Genomic DNA, 21,423 nt, shown 5'->3' with positions numbered 1-21,423 from the left:
AAAAAAAAAAAAAAAAAAAAAAAAAAAAAAAAGAAATCAATCTTCTCACGCCTGTAATCCCAGCACTTTGGAGGCCAAGGTGGGCAGATCACTTAAGATCAGGAGTTCGAGACCAGCCTGGCCAACATGGTGAAACCCCATCTCTACTAAAAATACAAAAATGAGCCAGGTGCAGTGGTAGGAACCTCTAATCTCAGCTACCTGGGAGCCTGAGGCAGGAGAATCACTTGAACCTGGGAGATCGAGGTTGCAGTGGGCCAAGATCGTGTCACTGCACTCCAGCCTGGGTGACAGAGTGAGAACCCATCTCGAAAAAAAAAAAAAAGAAATCGAGCTTCATTTGTGCATCAGTGAATCAAATATTAATCATGCAATGTCATCCATATTACTTAGTGCTGTAACAGGTGTAGACCTGCTGCAATAGACAACAGAAGTGAACAAAGTATTTTGAAATCAGTGTTCTGAGGGTGTACTGACTGGATATTAAGTGTAAGACAGAGCTGGAAGGAAAAAAAAAAGCCAGCTGAAGGTGACAGGAGAAAGCAAAGTATATAGTGATAAGGATCCGGACTCCATAGCAATGGAAAAGGAGTGAAGTGAATAATTATATGAGATGTTTCAAAGGAAAAGCAACAGGATTTAGAAAACCGAGTAAATGCTATGTGTAAAGGGAGAATGATTCAAAGCATACTTCATGCTTGGAAGCATGAGTGACTGATAAAAATGTTACTACTATTGTCAGAGATTGTGGGATAAAGAACGAATTTGCAAGCAAAAGGGAGAAAATGATGAGTTTTCTTGCATTTGGGGCAAAATGAAGACATCAGTTTAGAAATCTTCCTTAGAAATTTAGACATATGGGACTAGAGATTTATGTAGCTGGGATTTATCTGAGAAACCATCAGATTCAAGACAATAATTATAGTCCAAGAACTGATGATTAGTCTGATGGACAGACTGACGAGAAATGTAACAAAAGACCTGGGACTAAGCTTTGAGGAGATATGGCACAGTTCATGCCAGAAAGCTTGGAGGAAGTATAAAAGAAGCAGATCTTTAATGCAAGTCACATGTAGAAGACATTAGTAAGCTTATATATTTAATATTCTGGAAATGTTGACTAGATGAGTAGTAATAGTGACTGTAGGAAATTCAGTCTGAATTTTTAAAAACTTGTTTTGTTGGGCTCAAATTCTAAAATTGTACATTTGTTTTTATCCTTAGAGTTTCTGAAGACCACAGCATGTTGAAAAAAAGAAAATGTACTCATTTTTGGCAGTCACAACCATATATTCTTTTTAAAAGTAAATATTAATTTAGTAAGATTAAGAATTAGAAACAACTCATTATAAGAAAATGTGGACTTATAATATGTTTTTGTTTTAATACTGTAGTCACTAAAACGTGAAATTCATGAGACCCAAATATCCAGATGAAAAGAAACCAGCCATCTGAATGATTTTGTCTGTATAATGCTTACAATCTAGATGGACCCAGATGATTGGTAACATTCACAATTTTCTGAGGAATACTGAATTTTTTTTGCTAATCAGGGTTTTTTTAGAATTGTTTTTAATTTTGTGCTTAATTTTAATTATATGCTTATGATTGAGAGTACAAAATTCCAAAAGCATATGAAAATTAACATTTGCCAGCCACATGTTGTGGCTCACATGTGTTATCCCAGCACTTTAGGAAACTGAGGTGAGAGGATTGTGTGAGTCCAGAAGTTCAAGACCAGCCTGGACAACATAGCAAGACTCTGTCTCTGCAAAAAATTTAAAAGTTAACTGGGCAGGTAAGGTGGCGCACGCCTGTAGTCCTAGCTACTCAGGAGGTGAAGGCCAGAGGATGGCTTAAGCTCAGGAGTTTTAAGCTACAGTGAGCTATAATAGCACTACTGTACTCCAGCTGGGGTGACAGAACCTGTCTCAAAAAAACAAACACACTCACACACACACAAAGAACATTTAAGTGTTTTGGGTGCTCTGGAATTTTAGGAGACCTCTCTTTGAATATTGTACTTCTTTATTTTTCTTCAAAAGTACCTCTTTGAGTATATGTTTGTGTCTATCTATGTAGATATAGGTATCTTTTCACTGTTCTGGGGGTGGGGGAGAGTTTATATGCCACTGTATAACATTCTCATCGAAATGATCTCCCTCAATGATTTTGTGTATATGTGTGTGTGTTCAGCCACAATTCCTTCCGAAGACACCTGCCGAGGCAAATGCAGGTTTCCAGTGTTGATTTTAGCATGGGCACGGAACCTGTTTTACAAAGAGGAGAAACAACAACCAGCATTGGGAGGATAAAGCCAGAACTCTACAAACAGAGATCAGTTGACTCTGAGGGCAACCAAAAAGAAGATGTCAAAACCTGTGGGAAACTTAACTTTACCCTCCAGTATGATTATGAAAATGAACTTCTAGTTGTTAAAATTATCAAAGCCTTAGATCTCCCTGCTAAAGACTTCACAGGAACTTCTGACCCTTATGTGAAGATGTATCTTCTTCCAGACAGGAAAAAGAAATTTCAGACCCGCGTGCACAGAAAGACTTTAAATCCTCTATTTGATGAAACTTTTCAATTTCCTGTAGCATACGATCAACTAAGCAACCGAAAACTACATTTCAGTGTATATGATTTTGACAGATTTTCTAGACATGACATGATTGGGGAAGTGATTCTTGATAATTTGTTTGAAGTCTCTGATCTCTCCAGGGAAGCCACAGTATGGAAAGATATTCATTGTGCTACCACAGTAAGTAGTAATTCCACCAATATATTGTTTTTTATTTGACTTACAATGATATATGACTAATTATTACCCAAATTATTGGGATAAGTCTTACAGAGTTATGGAATTTATGTCTAAGATCCTGCAAAGGTAGGATTTCATTTCTACTACTAATAATTCAGTCACCTAATGCTGAATATATTGGTAACCCTAGTGATTGTGTAAATTAAAAAAAACTCTTATAAATTAACAGAACTTGTAGACTATTTCTCCTTTAAAATATTTATCTGTAATATAAATATCCTATCTACAGCACCCAGTTTCCTCATAGTTAGTATTGGTTTTCATTATTTAAGATAATTTTGTTAATTTCATTATTTTAGAAATTATTTCACTCTTTAAGAATAATGACTTCATTATTTAAGATAATTCATCAAATCAAACCTAAAATGTACTTTGATGCTATTTGAAAAGTCCTTGGTTTGATATGAAACAACCCATTACTTCACAAGCTTTCATAGTATACACACAATTACAATATATGAAATGATCAATGATCAAGAAGTAATCATTATTTACATTAAAACTTTTCTTTTTCATTACAAAATGCTTTTTCTGATTATAAAATAATACCAACTTCAGTACTGAAAATTTTAAAAACAGAGTAAAAACACATAACATAAAATTAAAATAATCTACAGTGCTACCAATTATATATAATATTTTGGCATCTTGCTTTCCAACTTTTTGCTATGCATACTTTAGAATATTAAGATCATACTAAGCTTAATTTTTTTCACACCAATTTTCTTTCATTCTATATTCGTTTCAGCGCATGATGTTGAAATACATGATCCATTTACTTAACCATTTTCTTACTGTTAGACACTTAAGTTAGGCATAAATTTTGTTATATGAAAAATTGTGTTCTTTTTTTGTAAATCTGGTTTTTTCAAGATTATTCGTCCGGTATAGAATTATAGAAGTGGAATTAGAGAAGTGATCTCTTAAGTTAGATTGCTTGCTTTAGTTTATTAGCTTTTAAACGGGGACATTTAATTTTTTATCATCAGGTTGTTTTTACATATTTACCATCTTTTGTTTGAGTTGTAATACATCTTATAAGTTTAAAGCGTTGAAGTTTTGAACAGAGACAAGGGATTATTTAAAACATAAGGATACTTTTGTATTCAAAATAGGTCCTTTTGTGTTTTTCCAGTTATGAATGTTTTACTAATTACAATCAGTATGTGGGATAATTATATTGTCATTGTAAATTATGTGGATAAATTAATTTGAAACTTTATGCTGCCAGTTCAATATTGTATTCCAGCATCATAACATTTTTAGTTGTTGAATTTTTCTGTCATAATCTCTATTGTGATACCTATTAGGGAACAAAGAAGGAATTTTGAAAGTGGATCATATTTCAAATGCACAGTGGGGCTCTTTTGATTTCACATTTGTGTTCATTTTATTACCTATATTCCCACAGGGAAAACATGATGAATACTGATTTTTATTGTTTTTAAAAATAACACCTTCTAGAATTCTACAAATGCAGATGGCAGTTAATTGTTAGATTATTTCTCTTGATTCCTCAGTCTTATTATTACTTTTTATTTATTCAACAAATATTTACTGAGTACCTATTTATGTTTGGCACGCTCTAAGTCCTAGGGTTGCAACAAACACATTTTTTTATTAAAAAGTGAAGTATGTTCTGTACATATATTCAGGCTCAGAGGTATATAATCTGCCAATAAAATCTAAAAATTAGTATAATCGACTAGGAGATTGACAGTGAATTTTTTTTTTTTTTTTTAACATTCATACGTTTTCCAAACTGGTTCTACTTAGAAAAAAGTAGGATTCCTTATGGAAACTTTAGTTTCTCATTGCCAATAATATTTATTCATTGTTTGTTAATATTAATAAATTACTTAAATTTATTTTCAACTTTCCCATATGGCTTGAATGTTAGTTTTTACTTCTGTTATAAAAATTACCACAAATTTATCTTACACAAACATTTTACAATTTGGTTAGAAATCTTTTATAATTTGGTTAGAAATACAGTTTGGTTAGAAATTACCACAAATTTAGTCTTACACAAACATTTTACAGTGTAGTTAGAAACCTGACATGGGGCCAGGTGCAGTGGCTCATGCCTGTAATTCCCAACACCTTGGGAGGCTGAGGTGGGTGGATCACGAGGTCAAGAGTTCAAGAACAGCCTGGCCAGCATGGTGAAACTCCATCTCTACTAAAAATACAAAAAATTAGCCAGACATGGTGTCACATGCCTGTAATCCCTGCTACTCGGGAGAGACTGAAGCAGGAGAATTGCTTGAACCTGGGAGGTGGAGGCTGCAGGGAGCAGAGATCGAGGCCACTGTACTCCAGCATGGGCGACAGAGCAAGACTCTGTCTCAAAAAAAAAATAAAAATAAGAATCTGACATGGATCTTACTAACTAAAATGAATGTGGTTGACAGGGCTGCATTCTTTTCTGGAGGCTCTTGGGGAGACCCATTTTCTTGCTTTTTCCTGATTCTAGAGGCCACAGGCATTCATTGCCTTATATTGAGCCCCAGTGGATAATCTAGGAAAATCTCCCCATCTCAAAGTCCATAATCTTAATCACATCCACAAAGCCCCTTTTGCCATTTAAGTAACATTACTCACAGATTCCAGGAATTAGGGTATGCCCATCTTTGGGGCTACCTTTATTCCACCTGCCACCTCTGCAGACATTCTCATTTCAGAATTCTGAATATAAAAAGAAGTTGGCAGAAAATAAAACGTATTTTTAGATTATTCTAATAAAAGAGCATTCTCCTTTAACTAGAATATTGAACCACACATTGTTCGGAATATTGCTTCTGGATTTTTGTTTGGAAATATAGTAATGAAACCTGAATTTCTAGACCATGCGGCCAAATATTATGGTTAGGGTAGTATTTAATTAAAATTTCTGTTCAGCCTTTGAAAAATCATTAAGCAATGTTACATCTTCTTATTAGTAAAAATGAAAAAAAAAATGATGTAGGTGGAAATTTCATTAAGAAACTTTCTTTTTCTATTCACACATCATTAATTTTTAAGAATTTCATGCAGAAATTATTGAGTCTTCTAGAAAAATGGAGAATAAGAGGAAAGAAATAAAAAGCAATGTAGGATATGCTCTCACTTGTTTAAGTCTTGTGGAAACCTACAAAGGCAAATCAAACTCTGCAGAAACAGATATAAAAGAGTTTACGTAACAAATAAAATAAATACTGGATTAAAAGACTATTGGCTGGGCACGATGGCTCATGCCTGTAATCCCAGCACTCTGGGATGCCAAGGTAGGTGGATCACCTGAGGTCGGGATTTTGAGACCAGCCTGTCTAACATGGTGAGTGAAACCCCGTCTCTACTAAAAATAAAAAATTAGCTGGGCATGGTGGCACACAGCTGTAGTCCCAGCTATTTGGGAGGCTGAGGCAGGAGAATCATTTGAACTGGGAGGGGGAGGCTACAGTGAACCAAGATGGCGCCACTGCATGCCACCCTGGGCAGCAGAGTGAATCTCTGTCTCAAACAAACAAAAAAAACTATCAGATTAGAAGACAATGATGACAAATATAAATATTCTTTTAATTCTTATAACTTTGTAATTGTAAGAACTCTTATAACTAAAGTTTTTATTTGAAATAATCATTTATGAGATTTTTAAAGAGTGCCTTTATATAATTGCAAATCTCCAATTTAATTTAAACCAAAATTTACTGGGGGAAAAAAAATACCATTTTGCTATCAGTTTGAAAAGCACTAGCTGGTGTATCTTTAATTTTTTATGATTCTTCTTAGAATCATTAAGACTTGCTTTATTATCATATTGTTGTAAATGCCATGGCTGTCTTTTTCCTTCTTCATGCTAATTATATAATTATATCTCATAATTGTTGCAGAGAAGACTCAGTGAAAATCAGACCTAGCGGCTTTTGTGATTGTTGTTTTTAAGGGTCTTAAGTGTCGCATTCCCACAAATTTTCATTACAGAGTCTCTATCATGTTTTTTTCCACAGGTGCAAAGGCCTGTCCAAGGCCTTATCCAAAAAAATCTTCCTAGAACAGTTCATCCCCCAAAATTTTCTGTTCTACAGCATTTGATTCAAATAACTTTAATTTGATTAAATATTTACTGAGAACTTTCTATGAATGAAGTTTATATTTAGTTCTAAAACTGAAAGACTAGTAAAATACAAGTTTTATGCAAGGACTTTAACAAAGGAGACAAACAGCAAGGAAATAGAGTATATGCCTCAGTGTAAATTATTATATAACTGTTTCCTGATAGCCTCCACAAATGTGGTCTTGTCTACACACACACTTTTTGGTACTGACTGTATCCCATATGAAAATATTTCAGATTGCCTTTCCATGATGATAGATTTCTGAAGAAAAGAGTTGGGTGATTCTCAAAGAAAAAAAACAGCATGAGGAAAAGGAAATAAACGGGACTGTAACATGTTTTCAGGGGGCAGAAGAGTAAAGTGTGAATATGAAATGAAGAGACTAAAGGGAACCCAAACTAGAATGTTATATTTTATCTATAATCAAGAGGACATTTAATGTCATAGGAGTTTCTATTTATTCTGTTTTTTATTAGAAGAGTGAAATCAGTGAAGCCATTACCTCATATGGCAACCCGTGTGTACAATGGATCAGAGTGGCAGATTGTGAAATGTGGTGCTCAGTAGGAATGTAACATCACAGACTAGATGAGATGAGCAAAGCCTGATTGAGGCTGGTAGCAACGAGAATGGAAAGAAGCTAATATATGCTAATGAAAGCATTGTCTGCTGCACTTATTTAAACATTCTGCAGATGTTTGTCTTATGTCTGCCACTAGTCTCTCAGCTTCTGGAAAGCAGAGATCATCTTGTATATCTCTTGCATCCCTTACGTAATATGAGCGCTTAGTGGTTAATGAATAAATGCTTTTTGAATAAATAACATAGCAAATTTTCATACGGGGTTAAATATAGAGTTGTATAAATACAGATCTGCCACTACCAGAGGAAAAAACAATGCAATGTTGTACCCTATTGATTACAAGTAAACAAGGATATGCTTAGGTGTACTTTGTTAATGTTAGCTACTTTTTGTAGACAAATTCTTTTTAATATTCAGGGTATGGCACCCATATATATATGAAATAAAGCAGGAACATTTTAAATTTATTAACAAAAATGTTATCAGGTTGAAACAAGAGGCACATATTTCATATTTATGATTTCATTAATAAATTATATAAGAAGGATTAATATTTTTCAGGAAGTAGCAATTGTTTTGAAATTTGATATTGACAAAAGAAATCATAAAGGTGAATCTTTATTCTGTGCAAAAATTTCGTTTTCACTTTAGCAATCATCTTACTATATATCACAAATCTGGCAAGCCAACCACCTTTAATACTAGCATAGAAACATCTATAGAATAGATATTAAAAAACAATGTGTACCCTATGCTGCTATTTCTGAAATATAAAGGAGAAATATATATTCATATTCAGTTATATATACAAAAGAAAGTCTATGTAAAGACACACAAGAATTTAGTAGTAGGAGTTAGCTATTGGCAACCAGATAGAATGAATATATGGTAGTAACTGTATGAATGACTATAGAAAAAGAATTATTTGCAGCATGTTGCTTTATATACATTTTATATTTAAGCTATTATGCATAATATTATTGGAACGTTGAATTTTTTTTAAATGTCAATCACTATAAAGACTATTTTCTTTTTTTTTTTTGAGACAGAGTCTCGCTCTATCCCTCAGGCTGAAGTGCAGTGGTGTGGTCTCAGCTCACTGCAACCTCCACCTCCCCAGGTTCCAGCAACTGTCCTGCCTCAGCCTCCCAAGTAGCTGGTATTACAGGCATGTGCCACCTTGCCCAGCTAGTTTTTGTATTTTCAGTAGAGACGTGGTTTTACCATGTTGGCCAGGTTGGTCTCAAACTCCTGACCTCAGGTGATCTGCCCACCTCGGCCTCCCAAAGTGCTGGGATTACAGGCGTGAGCCACCACAGCCAACCAAGACTAATGTATTTGGAATATTTGAATGTAGTTTTCCTGTGCATACTCAAGAAGCCATTGAAAAGATAGGTAGACAAGGAAAAGATTTCCTTTTTTTTGAGCAGAACTACCTTCATTTGCATATTTATTTACTTACCTATTCAATGAAATTTTCTTTTTGCACCAACTGTGTTCTACACACTTTAAAGTTCTTGCAAGTAAGGAAGTTGCTTGTGTATATCACATTGACCTGATTACAGGTATAAAATGTTTGAATCTAGTATATTCTAACTAAGCATCTGCCAGGTATTGTTTGAAAGAGTAGACCTTGACAGGACAAGTACAAAGGAACTGTTGTATTCATCGTATCAGCCATTCAGGGTACTGGATGCACCTGCTGAGCTTCAGTTTGAAATAACACATTTTATTACACATTACTAAAATTTTTTAATATTTAAAATTCTTTTTAATATAGAGATGTCTTTTTAATTCTACCCTCAATCATCCTGGATCAATCATAGGATCAGAAGAATACTATATATTTTTCACATTTAGCTATCAATGAATTGTCTTCCAAAGTTCATTAATCATGAAATATGTGTCAGCTAAGAACATTTTAAAGAGTGGTGAAATTCCAGTTTTATTTTAAGGAAAAGAGTATGATGGAAAGTGGGGCAGTAGGAAGCAAACCTTTCTAGTCAGAGGCTGTCTGTCTTACCAGGTCTCCTGGGGTGTAACAGACAGTATTGTAGCTATTGACCTGCAAGTTGGGACGATGAACCCACATCTGCTCCTCTATGAACATTCCTAGTTTTCTGTTTCATCTCTGCAATAAACCTGGCCTTGGTGTGTCACAGATTACACATCTGCTTATGGGCCACCAGTAACTGATGATAGATTAACTCAAATGATGCAAGTAAATTCCATGAACCTGTATGTACAGTCTTTTATTTTGCTAGAATTGATGGGAAGCATCTATGTTAATTTAGAATTAAATTTAACTTCAGTTTAAAAATAGTAGAGTCCTTCACATACTATCATAAGACCATGGGAGTTCAGTTTCCAAAGTATGATTTTTCTTGGCCTTAACATGTGCCTAACTCAGCCAGCCTACTTAAAGGAGCTTTGTCTCATGAGTAATATTAAGTAACATCATAATTTATTATGTTATTTTCATGTTAGATCACATCTATGCACATTTAGAGAACAAGGTTTTGTTGTCTGATCAGTGTGTTTTGACTACTTTTACTTTCATGGGAAAGATTGCAGGTAAGTGGCTATAAAATAGCCCACAACAATTATTATATTAGCCTTTTATTAGCAGTTTAAACAGCAGCTTCCTGTAACATTGATTACAGGCTTCTGTTTTACAAAACAAAAAAGTCAAAGTTAATGCAAATCTGAACTTAAATTTGTGCCACCAGTTTTAAATGTAATTCAGCAGTGATGCCATACTTTTTAGATAAATCTAGAATTGCTGGGTAAGCACTGTATGATATTTAGATGCATTGGAAGGGTGTCATTCAAAAATGAGTATCAAGCAGCTACCTAAGGAATAGCTCCCAACCATATTTTAGTCATAATATTTGGGGTTGTTTGAAAAACAAGAGGACGGTTTTTGCCTAAATTCATCATATCTGTATAATTTCCCATTTAAATTCCTACATGGTTGTACTGGTAAATATTATAACTCCCATCGAGCTTCCCCACTATATCCTTGGGACTATCCCTTTCTCTGTGTCTGGAGTTAAAAGGTAATGTAGCCTCTAAGTGCTTAATGAAGCACTGAAGTCTCTGTAACAAACCCACATTGCTTTATATTCCTGCTGTGTCACTTATCTGTGTATGGCTTGACCAAGTTACTAAATCTGTTTAAGTGTTAATTATAGTATCTGTAAAATGGGAATTATGAGAAGGCTAACCACAGTTGGTTGTTAGGACTAAGTAACATAAGTGATTAGCACCGTTGGATATTTGTAAATGTTCCATATATGACATAGGATGTATTTTATGGTGGGTTTTTGGTTATTGTTTAGGTAGCATCATATTAAATAGGAGTAAAGACCTTGATACTAAAACTTATAGTAATATCATGAGGGATAATTTTAGGTCTTATATTTTTCTATTCAAGTTGGAAAGTTTTGAGTTAGAGCTCCTTGACATCTTTTTAGTTACTGTGTGCTGTGATTCAGTGAGTAGACACTTTTGCTGCTTTTTTTTTCTTTTATTTATTTATTTATTTATTTATTTATTATACTTTAAGTTCTAGGGTACATGTGCATAACGTGCAGGTTTGTTACATATGTATACTTGTGCCATGTTGGTGTGCTGCACCCATCAACTCGTCAGCACCCATCAACTCGTCATTTACATCAGGTATAACTCCCAGTGCAATCCCTCCCCCCTCCCCCCTCCCCATGATAGGCCCCGGTGTGTGATGTTCCCCTTCCCGAGTCCAAGTGATCTCATTGTTCAGTTCCCACCTATGAGTGAGAACATGCAGTGTTTGGTTTGATGTATATACTCATAATGCCATCTGGCCTGGACCTCATCTCCTACCTGGAGACAGTATTTCAATTATTTTTCACACATTCATTGAGTATTTTGGCATCTTCATTTCTCTCCACTTCCACTCCAGGTATCACCCTCCTGAGCAGCATATTCCACTGCCTATCCTTCCTATCCCTTCCGATTTCTGACTCTACCTATTCTTTATGAACTGGCAGATAGTTCTAACTTTCCCTACTCATTTCCACCACTCTCCTATGTGACTTCTCTGCATCAATTTCACCTCACTCAAAGCAATATGTTTCCAGGCCCGCAAGCTTTCTTACTGACTGATACCTCTGCCTGAAATGTCCATTGTCGCTGTTTCTGCCTGGGAAGCCTCACTCATCTTTTCATTTTCAATTCAGATTCATATTCTGAGAGTCAGACTTCTCCCAAGGAAGAGGGCTCCTTGGGCTTCTTCCCAAGGGAAGAGGGCTCTCTTCCCTTTCCGTTAGGCACTTTGTTCTCTCTTTGTTCCTTCACCAGTCTGCATCTTATAAAACCTCAGAAGCTGAAGATGCTGGATATCTCCTAGGTGTGTGTTTAGGTTCAGTGTCTGCTGTTCTCCACCCCGTTTGGTGCCTCAAAAGGCTGGTAGGTTTGGTTCAGACTTTCTGTCCTGAGGCAAGAGTCTCTGCCTTCTGGCAAGAGATATGAAGGCGGAAGAATGACCTTGGGAAATATATTTCTGTCCATTGCTCTCTTCCCCTGCAAGAAAACCTCAGGCTGTCTCTGCCCTTCATCTGAGGGTACGGTTTTTCTCAAAGCAGGCTTTTCTTCTGACTACTTTCTTTCTGAATCCAGGTAACTGTCCCCACTTGCTCTTTAAGTGCTAGTGGTCAAGACAACCTGTGCTGTTACCACTCCAGGGTAGCTGTCTCTTGTGGTTCCTCCTCCCAGCTCACATCTCTGTGAATAGCCCTTCATGAAGCCCTCTGGAATTACTCTGATTTGTGTGTGCCATCTGTTTCCCACTGGATCTCTCACTGATACTCTAAAGAAAGAAAATGTTTCCTAATTACAAACAGGTTAATTTCCTATAACCTTTCTGAACCATGCTGTGTATCTGACTGTTCGTCTACATGCTCGTTACCTTAGGAGAAATCAAATTAGTCCTGTAAAGGCTGATGATAAGACAAGGCTTCAACCACAGAAAGTAAGAAAGAGCCATGATCAACACTGTACTCTTAGAGTGTTTTAGATCATTCCTAAAACACTAAAGAACTTCAAAGGATCTTCTTAAATGTGGAATTCTGGGCCTAGTGCAGTGGTTCATGCCTGTAGTCCCAGCACTTTGGGAGGCCGAGGCAGGTGGATCCCGAGGTCAAGAGTTTGAGACCATCCTGCATCCTGGCCAACATGGTGAAACCTCTTCTCTACTACTCCCAACTATTTGGGAGGCTGAGGCAGGAGAATTGCGTGAACCCAGGAGGCAGAGGTTGCAGTGAGCCAAGATCACACCACTACACTCCAGCTTGGCAACAGAGCGAGACTCCATCTCAAAAAAAAAAAAAAAAAAAGTGGAATTCCACATTTCATTGCAATTGAAAAAGTAAGAATTTATGCCTCTTAAAATTAAGATTTCAGACACAGATATACAATAGCCTGGAAAAATAGCTCTCTATGTTAATTTCATAGGTTCCAAAACATATTTTTATGTTCCCAGTTTATCTTAGAAATTTAAAATATAAATACTTATAAAATGCCACAGATGTTTCTGCTTTTTAATTAGAGTATTCTGAATGTAAATTATCCTTTTATTAAGAGTCGTGATCTTTGTGACCATTAACTATATAAATTTAAAAAGCAGATTTTCATTTCTGTCCAATGCTCTCTTATATTTAAAATATCTCATCTCTATTTTAAGTTTGCACGCTTCCTGCATTCCTTACTGCTCCAATTCATTGCTTTCAGGTTGAATAATCAAATACCCAAATTATATAATTGTATATAAATAAGATCAATATCTTAAATAATGACCTGAGATCTTGCTCTCAGAGTAAAGTACGTAAGATTTGTAATTGGTCAGAAGTCTTTTCATACTACCTTAAAAGTTCATGGGCATATTCTGGGCAGGATTTTGAGAGTCTTATGTTTAGATCACATAATCATTATTTTAGAATTGGTAGAGAGTCCACGTTTAATTCTTTCTTTTTATAGTTTAGAAAACTGAAGCCCAAGGATGTTAAGAAAATAATTTAAATTCACAAAGCTGATTAGTGGAAGAGCCAGAACTAGGTTTTAAATCTTTCATTCCTAGTTCAGTTGTTCACCCTGAATGATATTAGAGTTTTACCATACTTGAAATGTACTAAAGAGAAAGGAAAAGAAATGAATTTTTTTGTGAAACACGGAAGTTCAACTATTGGCTTACAGAACTGGAATCGCTAAAACTAATATAGTTTGAATTACAGAAATTTGTAACATAATATTTGTGGCAAAAACGTATACATAAGGCCTTTAAAACTTGTAATCCTGTCAAATCTGTCTTGTAAAACTGTGATTGATATGCATAGAGAACTAAGCAATGCTTCTCTTTGCCTTGTTTTAAAAATCAATTGGAGTCAATATTATTTCAGAAAATATCCAGGTAATTTTTCTCTCTTAGATGGAATTAACAAAAAAATTCATATTTGGGTTATTATTCTATCAGCTGTGTCCTGGTATATTTTAATGCTTGAAGGTTGTAGGAAATAAAGAGAAGCTATTTAGCTCCCTAATGCTCCAGCAGCATAGCTGGGCCTGTTATAAGTTCTAGGAATTTAGTGTGGTTCCAAAGATACTGTTTAAAGTTGTCCTGTTTCTCCTTTGCATTTAACCAGTATAATTATTAGTTATTAACACACTCTTATATAGTGACAAGAATATGCAGATGCTTTTTAAATGTAAATGTTCAGAATAATTCTTCTCCTTCTCTATAACAGAGTGCAGTAAGGAGTTTGCTATAAATTAAGTATCTGATTTTCTAATTTCTAAAAAAATTTTTGGTACTTTATCTGCTGACTTTGAAATCTAAGACCACAAAAACGATTTTATTTTTCTGGCCACTAAAATTGTAGGCACCATTTCTATTAGGTAAAGCCACAGAGTGAAGCAGGAAAGTACAGGAGTTAAAATGCTAATGAGTATACTTTTATTAGAATCTTGGGATGGTTACCTTTAGCTGTATCACTTAGAATAAGTTGCTGAACATTTCTGAAATTGTTTCTTCATCCACCAAAAGAGATTTATAATAATATCAATGCAACAGGAATACTTTGAAAGTAAAATTAGATGATAAATGTAAAATATTTGTAAAATTTAAAGTTTCTAATTGTCAGTTATCCCTGACATGCTACCATGCTGCACACAAAGAAAACACCTTCTTGTTATCCACTCAGCTGCTAATATCCCAGCAACTTCTACGTCCTAAAGTTCTTGCCATAATATTTAGATTTCTTAAATGTATTACCCTCATATTTTGAAAAAATGAATGAGAGATACTGATGCCTTAACTCTTTTCCTAAATCTTAAAAATAGAACAAAATGTGACAATATTATTCAAGACTATGCCATGAAATATATTGCATTAAGTCCTGCACATTTAATTCAGTAAACCAGAGACCTTACTGACTGGATACCCATTTTATTCATGCTTTTACAGTGCTTTTAGATTTTTCAATATCTATCGTCTCACATCCTATGGTAAGTAAAAGGAAGCTGGCCCCTATCAAATACCAGTCTACAGAAAAATGTAGAGAACTGGACACAGAAAATTGTGCCCAAACACACTGTTATCATAACAAGTAGACTGCATCTGTTTATATAGAGAGGAGCAAGGATCTTACCCCCATCAACCCAGCAAACTTTTGTTTAGTTCTCCTGTTTACCAGACACTCTTCCCAGCATCTCAGGACATAAAGTGTTCCTTTTCTAGAAGGCCAACATTCTAGAAAAGAAGACAGATAATAATGAAGCAAATATACAATATGCACATGAATGAAGGCATGTACTATATGAAACATGAGGCAGGGTAGGAAGTAAGCAGTGGTAGTGGAGTGGAGGTCACCCTAGATAGAGTGCTCAGATAAGAACTCTCAGATGGGTGTGATGGGAGATGAAATCAGAGAGATAGCCGAGCATCAGGTCATCTAGAGTCTTCAGGCCATGGAAAGAGCTTTGGGTTTTATTCTGAGTTACGTTTGAGGCCACTGATTGCTTTTGTTGAGAAGTGAGCCATAGACTCCCTTGGAATCAATACGATCTCTGGCTATTATGTGGAGAATAAACTTTGAGAGCCAGAAGTGGAACAATGTCAATCAATTCTCTAAAATAGTGAAGTCAAGTTCATCCAGTCTAGGTGTCTATATACAGCAATACTTACAGGGACTCCTTTAATTAACAATTTTGTAAATATATTTAAAAGCATCAAACACTCTAAGGAGAGTTGTATATAGTTTATTGCACAGGTTTTCATGCCCTTATTTAAATGATGATGGAAGTTTGAGAATAAGTCTCTGTTTTTTTGCACCAATAAGCTTATGATTATCTCTTATCCAGTATGATGAAGGGAAGAGTTGTTATGAAATTTGTATCCTCTTTTTGTGTCTCAAGTTGCTCTTGTCTCAGTATCTATGTGGGGCTGTTCCCTCCTACTTCACTGTCTTCATTACACAGCTAATTTTGAGACTTGATTAGTTAAATCAAGGAAGGATTGTTTTAAGGCCTCAGCTCTGTCACTTTGTGGCTCCCGATAGCTACAGTCCGTGGCCGTGTTGGATAGGACAAGAGCTAAGCCATTCTGGCATATATGAGGTTGGTGCAAAAGTAATTGCAGTTTTTGCAATTTTCTTTAATGGCAGAAACCACAATTATTTTTGCACCAAACTAGTAGTTGTTTCCCATTTGGAAGGGAACTGAAAATGGATCTCCCATTGAGCAGTGACATAGGCACTCTTAAACAGTGTGCTGGCAATAGTAGCTCTGGGTGGTTGCTGTTAATCGCTTAATGTCCAGGGGGGTTTTGTAATTATACTGTCTCTAACACAGCCATGTTCTCTGCCCCGTTCCTGCCCTGACCTCAGCTATGCTTCACCTGGATTTAGTGCCGTGGCCAAGCACAATGCTTAAGATTATGTGCTTAGTATAAAATTCATTGCTTCTTTCATGCAGAAATACAAGGAAGTCCTGCTAAAAGGCACCTGGTGAGCATTTTCTTTATCTTCAAGTAGAGCAGGCAGAAAAGAGTGAATAATGAAAATATGATGTAAAAATCCAGGAATCTCACTAGGTTTTGTGATAGAAGCCTCCTTTTCCTGTTTCTTCCCTGACCTCTATGGAACACAATGAAATCTGATTGAATCAGAATCACTGGGAGGAAGAGGAAAGGCAGGGAGGGCTTGTTGTGCAAAAATTGTGGTTCTTTGAAAGAAAAAGGGAAAGTGGGCTAGAAACTGGAAAAGGGTTACAATGTTAATTACATTTCCTAATTGTACTCCATCAAATTGCTTCTTCCTCCCTCCCATTTGCCATCTTTAGTCACTAGACTGCATGTGCTGGCTGGTTGGGAGAAATTACCAGATATGTAAGGAAAAAGAGCAATTTACAGACCTTAGGGATGCATTTGATTCTGAAATTTTAGTGTGCTATAGAATTACAGCAAACATAATCCCATGTCACACAAGACTAGAGAGATCTATAGAGAAATAAGGTCCAATAAAGCTAATAGATAAGTATCCTCTAACTGTAGCTCCCCAAACCTTGCATGTATCTTTAAATGGCTCAAAGCTATTATGACTGGTTTATTGTATTCTCAAGGTCATCCTGTGTGGGCAAGCACTTGCACAATTGTAGGCAATTTCATTCACACAAACCACAACACCCGTAAAAAGTGTCTTTGTCACTTGTTGTCTAGTTGCCGATAACTTTCACTCCTTCAAGCAGTAGATGCCTCTCCTGCAACTAATGGAAATCATGACCTGGCCTGACACCTTATTATTTATTTAGTCATTTAGTAAGCTTTTGAATGAACATTCACCTTATGCTAATCACTGACCTCAGAAACATGGTTTTGAGCAAAAAAGAAAAGTCGTATGTTTTCTGGCACGTACTCTGTGTCAGGCTGCAAACTGTAGTCTGACGTATGCTATCTTTGTGTATTATCCCTTTTAAATATAACCGCAACCCCTCCACGTAATTGTTATTAGCCATAAAAATGGATCTCGTCCTGACTGCAGAGGTGATTTGATTATGTGCTCCTGAGGAGAGGCCATTTCGAATAAGGCCACTGTGTTGCCATTCGAATCATAGTCTGGCATTGCCAGAGCCAATGCTTTCTGTTTGGCCTTCTGGTCATCACTGAGCACTGTAAGCCTCCCCTCACAGCCTTCTTATAAGCTGACCCCTCTGTTTTTAATTCCCTTTGCCTTTACTCATTTTTCAACATTTAGATTGTTACCCACCTCTAATGCCCTCCTCGATCGTCGTGGAAAGAATCAAATATCTTTCATCACTGTTCCCATAATTAAAATCCAAGCATCTCTCTAGAAAACATTTACAACACAAGATAAATTAAATTAAATTATATTAAATTAAATTAAATTAAAAAATAAGCAGCCGGGTGGTGGCTCATGCCTGTAATCCTAGCAGTTTAGGAGGCCCAAGGTGGGCAGATCACCTGAAGTCAGGAGTTCAAAACCAGTCTGGCCAACATGGCAAAACCCCATCTCTACCAAAAATACAAAAATTTCCTGGGTGTGGTGGCATGTGCCTGTAATCCCAGCTACTCAGGAGGCTGAGGTGGGAGAATTGCTTGAACCCAGGAGGCAGAAGTTGCAGTGAGCCAAGCTCTTGCCACCGCACTCCACCCTGGGCAACAGAGGGAGACTCTGTCTCAAAAAAAAAAAAAAAAAGTAATTTAAAATTATGCAGACCTGTGTTACCATTAAAGCTTGTCCCCTAATTAATTGTACGGTGTTCTTCAAGGTTAAGCAACTTGTCCGAAATCACATATAAGCCCTAGGAGAAGAAAAATTGTGTCTTCGTCATCAGTGTTTCTTCAATGACTAGAAGAGTGCCTGGCATTATTTATGCACTCAGTAAACATGACCGTGCTAATGAACGAATAAAAGTTTAGAGATTGACCAGACATTGTGTGTGTGTGTATACACATACATATATACATACATATATATATGTTTACACCAGGCACTTTACATGTTTGATATCTACCTTGCAAGTTACTTATTTTATATATATGGAGGGCAGAGGGTTTGGGTTGTGGGAGCATAACAAAAAATTTGTAAGATGAAGGCAGAAAAAAAATGTAGAGACCATATTAGTAGGGGCCTCATGTGTCATATCAAATAGTTTGGACTTTATATTGTATGCTCTGTGTGTTCAGCACACATCATCAGATAATCCTCTTGAGAATTTTAGTGGAGCCAAAAGATAATATAAATGACATCGCACGTTTATTATCCTGTATGGCCTTTCCTCATGAATCCCCAACTAGATCAAGCCTGACACTCTCAGCCTTGAGGATTGGATCCTTCCTCCTCTAGCATATTATCTGGAAGTTTAAATGATAGCCATTTTTATGACTACTTGTTCTTGACCTTTAAATTTATCTATTCACACCAAATGATTGTTTGTGGTCTTTTCAAGGAGGCTCCACCCAGACTATAACAAACAGGACCTGAAAGGGCTTGTCCAGACATTCTCGAACATGCCTAAACTATATGTGTTATTTAGTTCTCATTTTTCACCAGTGCTTAAAATTACAGAATTTTAGAGCTGGAAAATAAATTAGCTCATCTCTTTGAGCACCTCATGTTATACCAAGAAACTGAGGTCAAGTGAGGTTAAGTAGATTGTTCAAGGTTAAATTCCATGATTTTCTCAGGTGAATGAGAAGTGTAGGTCAGGGAGAAATATATTTTACAGTAGTTTGAATCCAATAGATCCACTCTGGGTCTGTATTTTGTTGTAGCTTATTTTGTGGGCAGGTGAATGAAGGACTAGTAACTTGATGAAGAAGCTCATTTGATCTAGTTCTACATCTCACTTTTAACAGTGTGAAGAAAACCATCTGTTTTCTTACCACCAAGGAAATGTAGATGACAGGCTGTGTTTAAGATGCTAAGTTGATGTGATGACTGCTATCACCATAGCAACCAATTGTTTGTTTAGTTTTTTTAATACTTGTTAATGATTCTAACTTCCTAATATATCACTGAATTCAAACTTTTCCTCAGCCAACATCTTCCCACGCCAACTTTACTTCAATGACCTCTCTGTCTCTCTCATGTCTTTTTTCATTCTAATCTAGCCTACTCAAGATAAAGAAAATTTTTTTCAAATATTATTTTCTTTAACATCATTATTGTTTTTGAGTACCTGTTTACACCAGGCACTTTACATGTTTGATATCTACCTTGCAAGTTACTTATTATTGTCTCCATTTTGTTTGTAATTAAACTCAAGCTCAGAGAAGTCAAGTATTTTTGCCATGTACTTGGGAATAGAACATGGAAGATTTGCTATTTTTAACTCGTTTTTTTGACGCAGGAACCTACGCCCTTTCCACTCTGCCAAGCTCCCGCACTTTCATGTCACCAACACCTTGGTATCCCTATTGCCCACAGAAGACATCAAACAACTACATCAAGCTTAACCCTCCTCCAACATGTTTCCAAACTCTGTATTTCTCAATGCATACTGACCATTTTTATTTCTGAGTATTATCATAGTACTCACATACAACATTATTCCTCATTACCCTGTGAAATCCCATCTGGTTAATTCTTCAAGCCCAACCTAATCATTATTGCCCTCCAGGAATACTTCTCTTGGTTCATAGACATTCTAGTTATGGAGCCTTTAATCTCCCTTCTCTCCATCTCTTACACTCCATTGCTACAGCTTGATTTTACTATTAGTCCTGTAATAGGATGTGCAATGCAAATATTTGCATGTCAATTTGTCTTTCCAGTGACTTTTATTTTTATTTTGGAAAAAGACTACATGGAAAACACTGTATAACTGTGACTCGGTCTGTGAGGTTGACTAGCCAACCATCAAAAAATGGTCTTTATCTACCCAGCTCCATTTTGGTGGAGCCAGCATGAAGAAATCAAATTTATAACCTCTAAACCAGCTTCAGTGTTACCCTTTTTTCATATGCCCCTTTTCCAAGTAGGAACTCTGAAGATTATTATTGTGATTGTTTAGCCAGATAAATTAGTGTGTATGAGAATGGAATAAAAATCTTCTTACCCGAAATAAATTTTATGGAACACTGCATCCTAGACTTTGTAATAGGCTTTCAAATGGTTATTTGCCCCAAAATACAAGAATTTTTCAGAGGTTGATATGGAAAACTCATGTTTATATAAAATTGTAGAAAAATGAGACTACACACAATTTTCAGAAACTCAAAGCCTTACTCATTTTGAGCTGAAATATAATACCACTTTAAACATTTTAAGCATTTTGGATAAAAATAATCCTGAAAAATAGTGTACATGTCTCTATTTTCTTGAACAGAACATATAGGATATATTTCCTTACCTTGATGACTCAAGGTCATTACTTTAAATATTAATTACTGTTCAAGTCTGAATAAAATGTTGAGTTCAAGTTGCTGAGGCATTATTATTATTTAATACTCCTAATACAAAATGATTCCAATTTGCTATTCTTTTTAGAGTATCTGTTTACTTTTTTAGCAGTTTTGTGTCTTTGTAGCTATTTTTTCTTGGTGTCTGCACTAGACCTACTGCTGTTAATTTCCCCATCTCCACATTGCATGTGTGAGATTGGACCCGCAGTAGATTGATATAGCAAGTAAACATTCTTGCTAAAATTTGTCTAAAATAATAGCAAATGGGTGTTGAACAAAGTGATATAAACTCCTTATATAAATAACTTTATTGTATAATTTCCTTATATTTATGTCATATGTTTAGAGACACTTCAATTTGTTTCTTGGTTCTTGACTGGTCACTAAAGTGCTTGGATTGTTGGGGATGAGAATGACCTTTTAAACCACAGTGGTATATGGCAGACAGAAGAGGCGGCCCTTA

At 35.8% G+C, this 21,423-nt stretch overlaps 1 protein-coding gene across 1 annotated transcript in view; it reads left to right on the top strand.

The window, feature by feature from the left end:
* Positions 1 to 21,423, top strand: part of SYT10 (synaptotagmin 10) — a 64,726-nt gene that overhangs the window by 28,139 nt on the left and 15,164 nt on the right. Inside the window, exon 3 of the mRNA XM_025403128.1 lies at positions 2,197 to 2,764. Coding sequence (XP_025258913.1) covers positions 2,197 to 2,764 — 568 coding nt within the window. The remainder of the gene's footprint in view (positions 1 to 2,196; positions 2,765 to 21,423) is intronic.

This window comes from Theropithecus gelada, chromosome 11 (genome assembly GCF_003255815.1).
Source record: "Theropithecus gelada isolate Dixy chromosome 11, Tgel_1.0, whole genome shotgun sequence".
Taxonomy (NCBI): Eukaryota; Metazoa; Chordata; class Mammalia; order Primates; family Cercopithecidae; genus Theropithecus; species Theropithecus gelada.
This window is presented reverse-complemented; position numbering and strand designations above follow the sequence as displayed.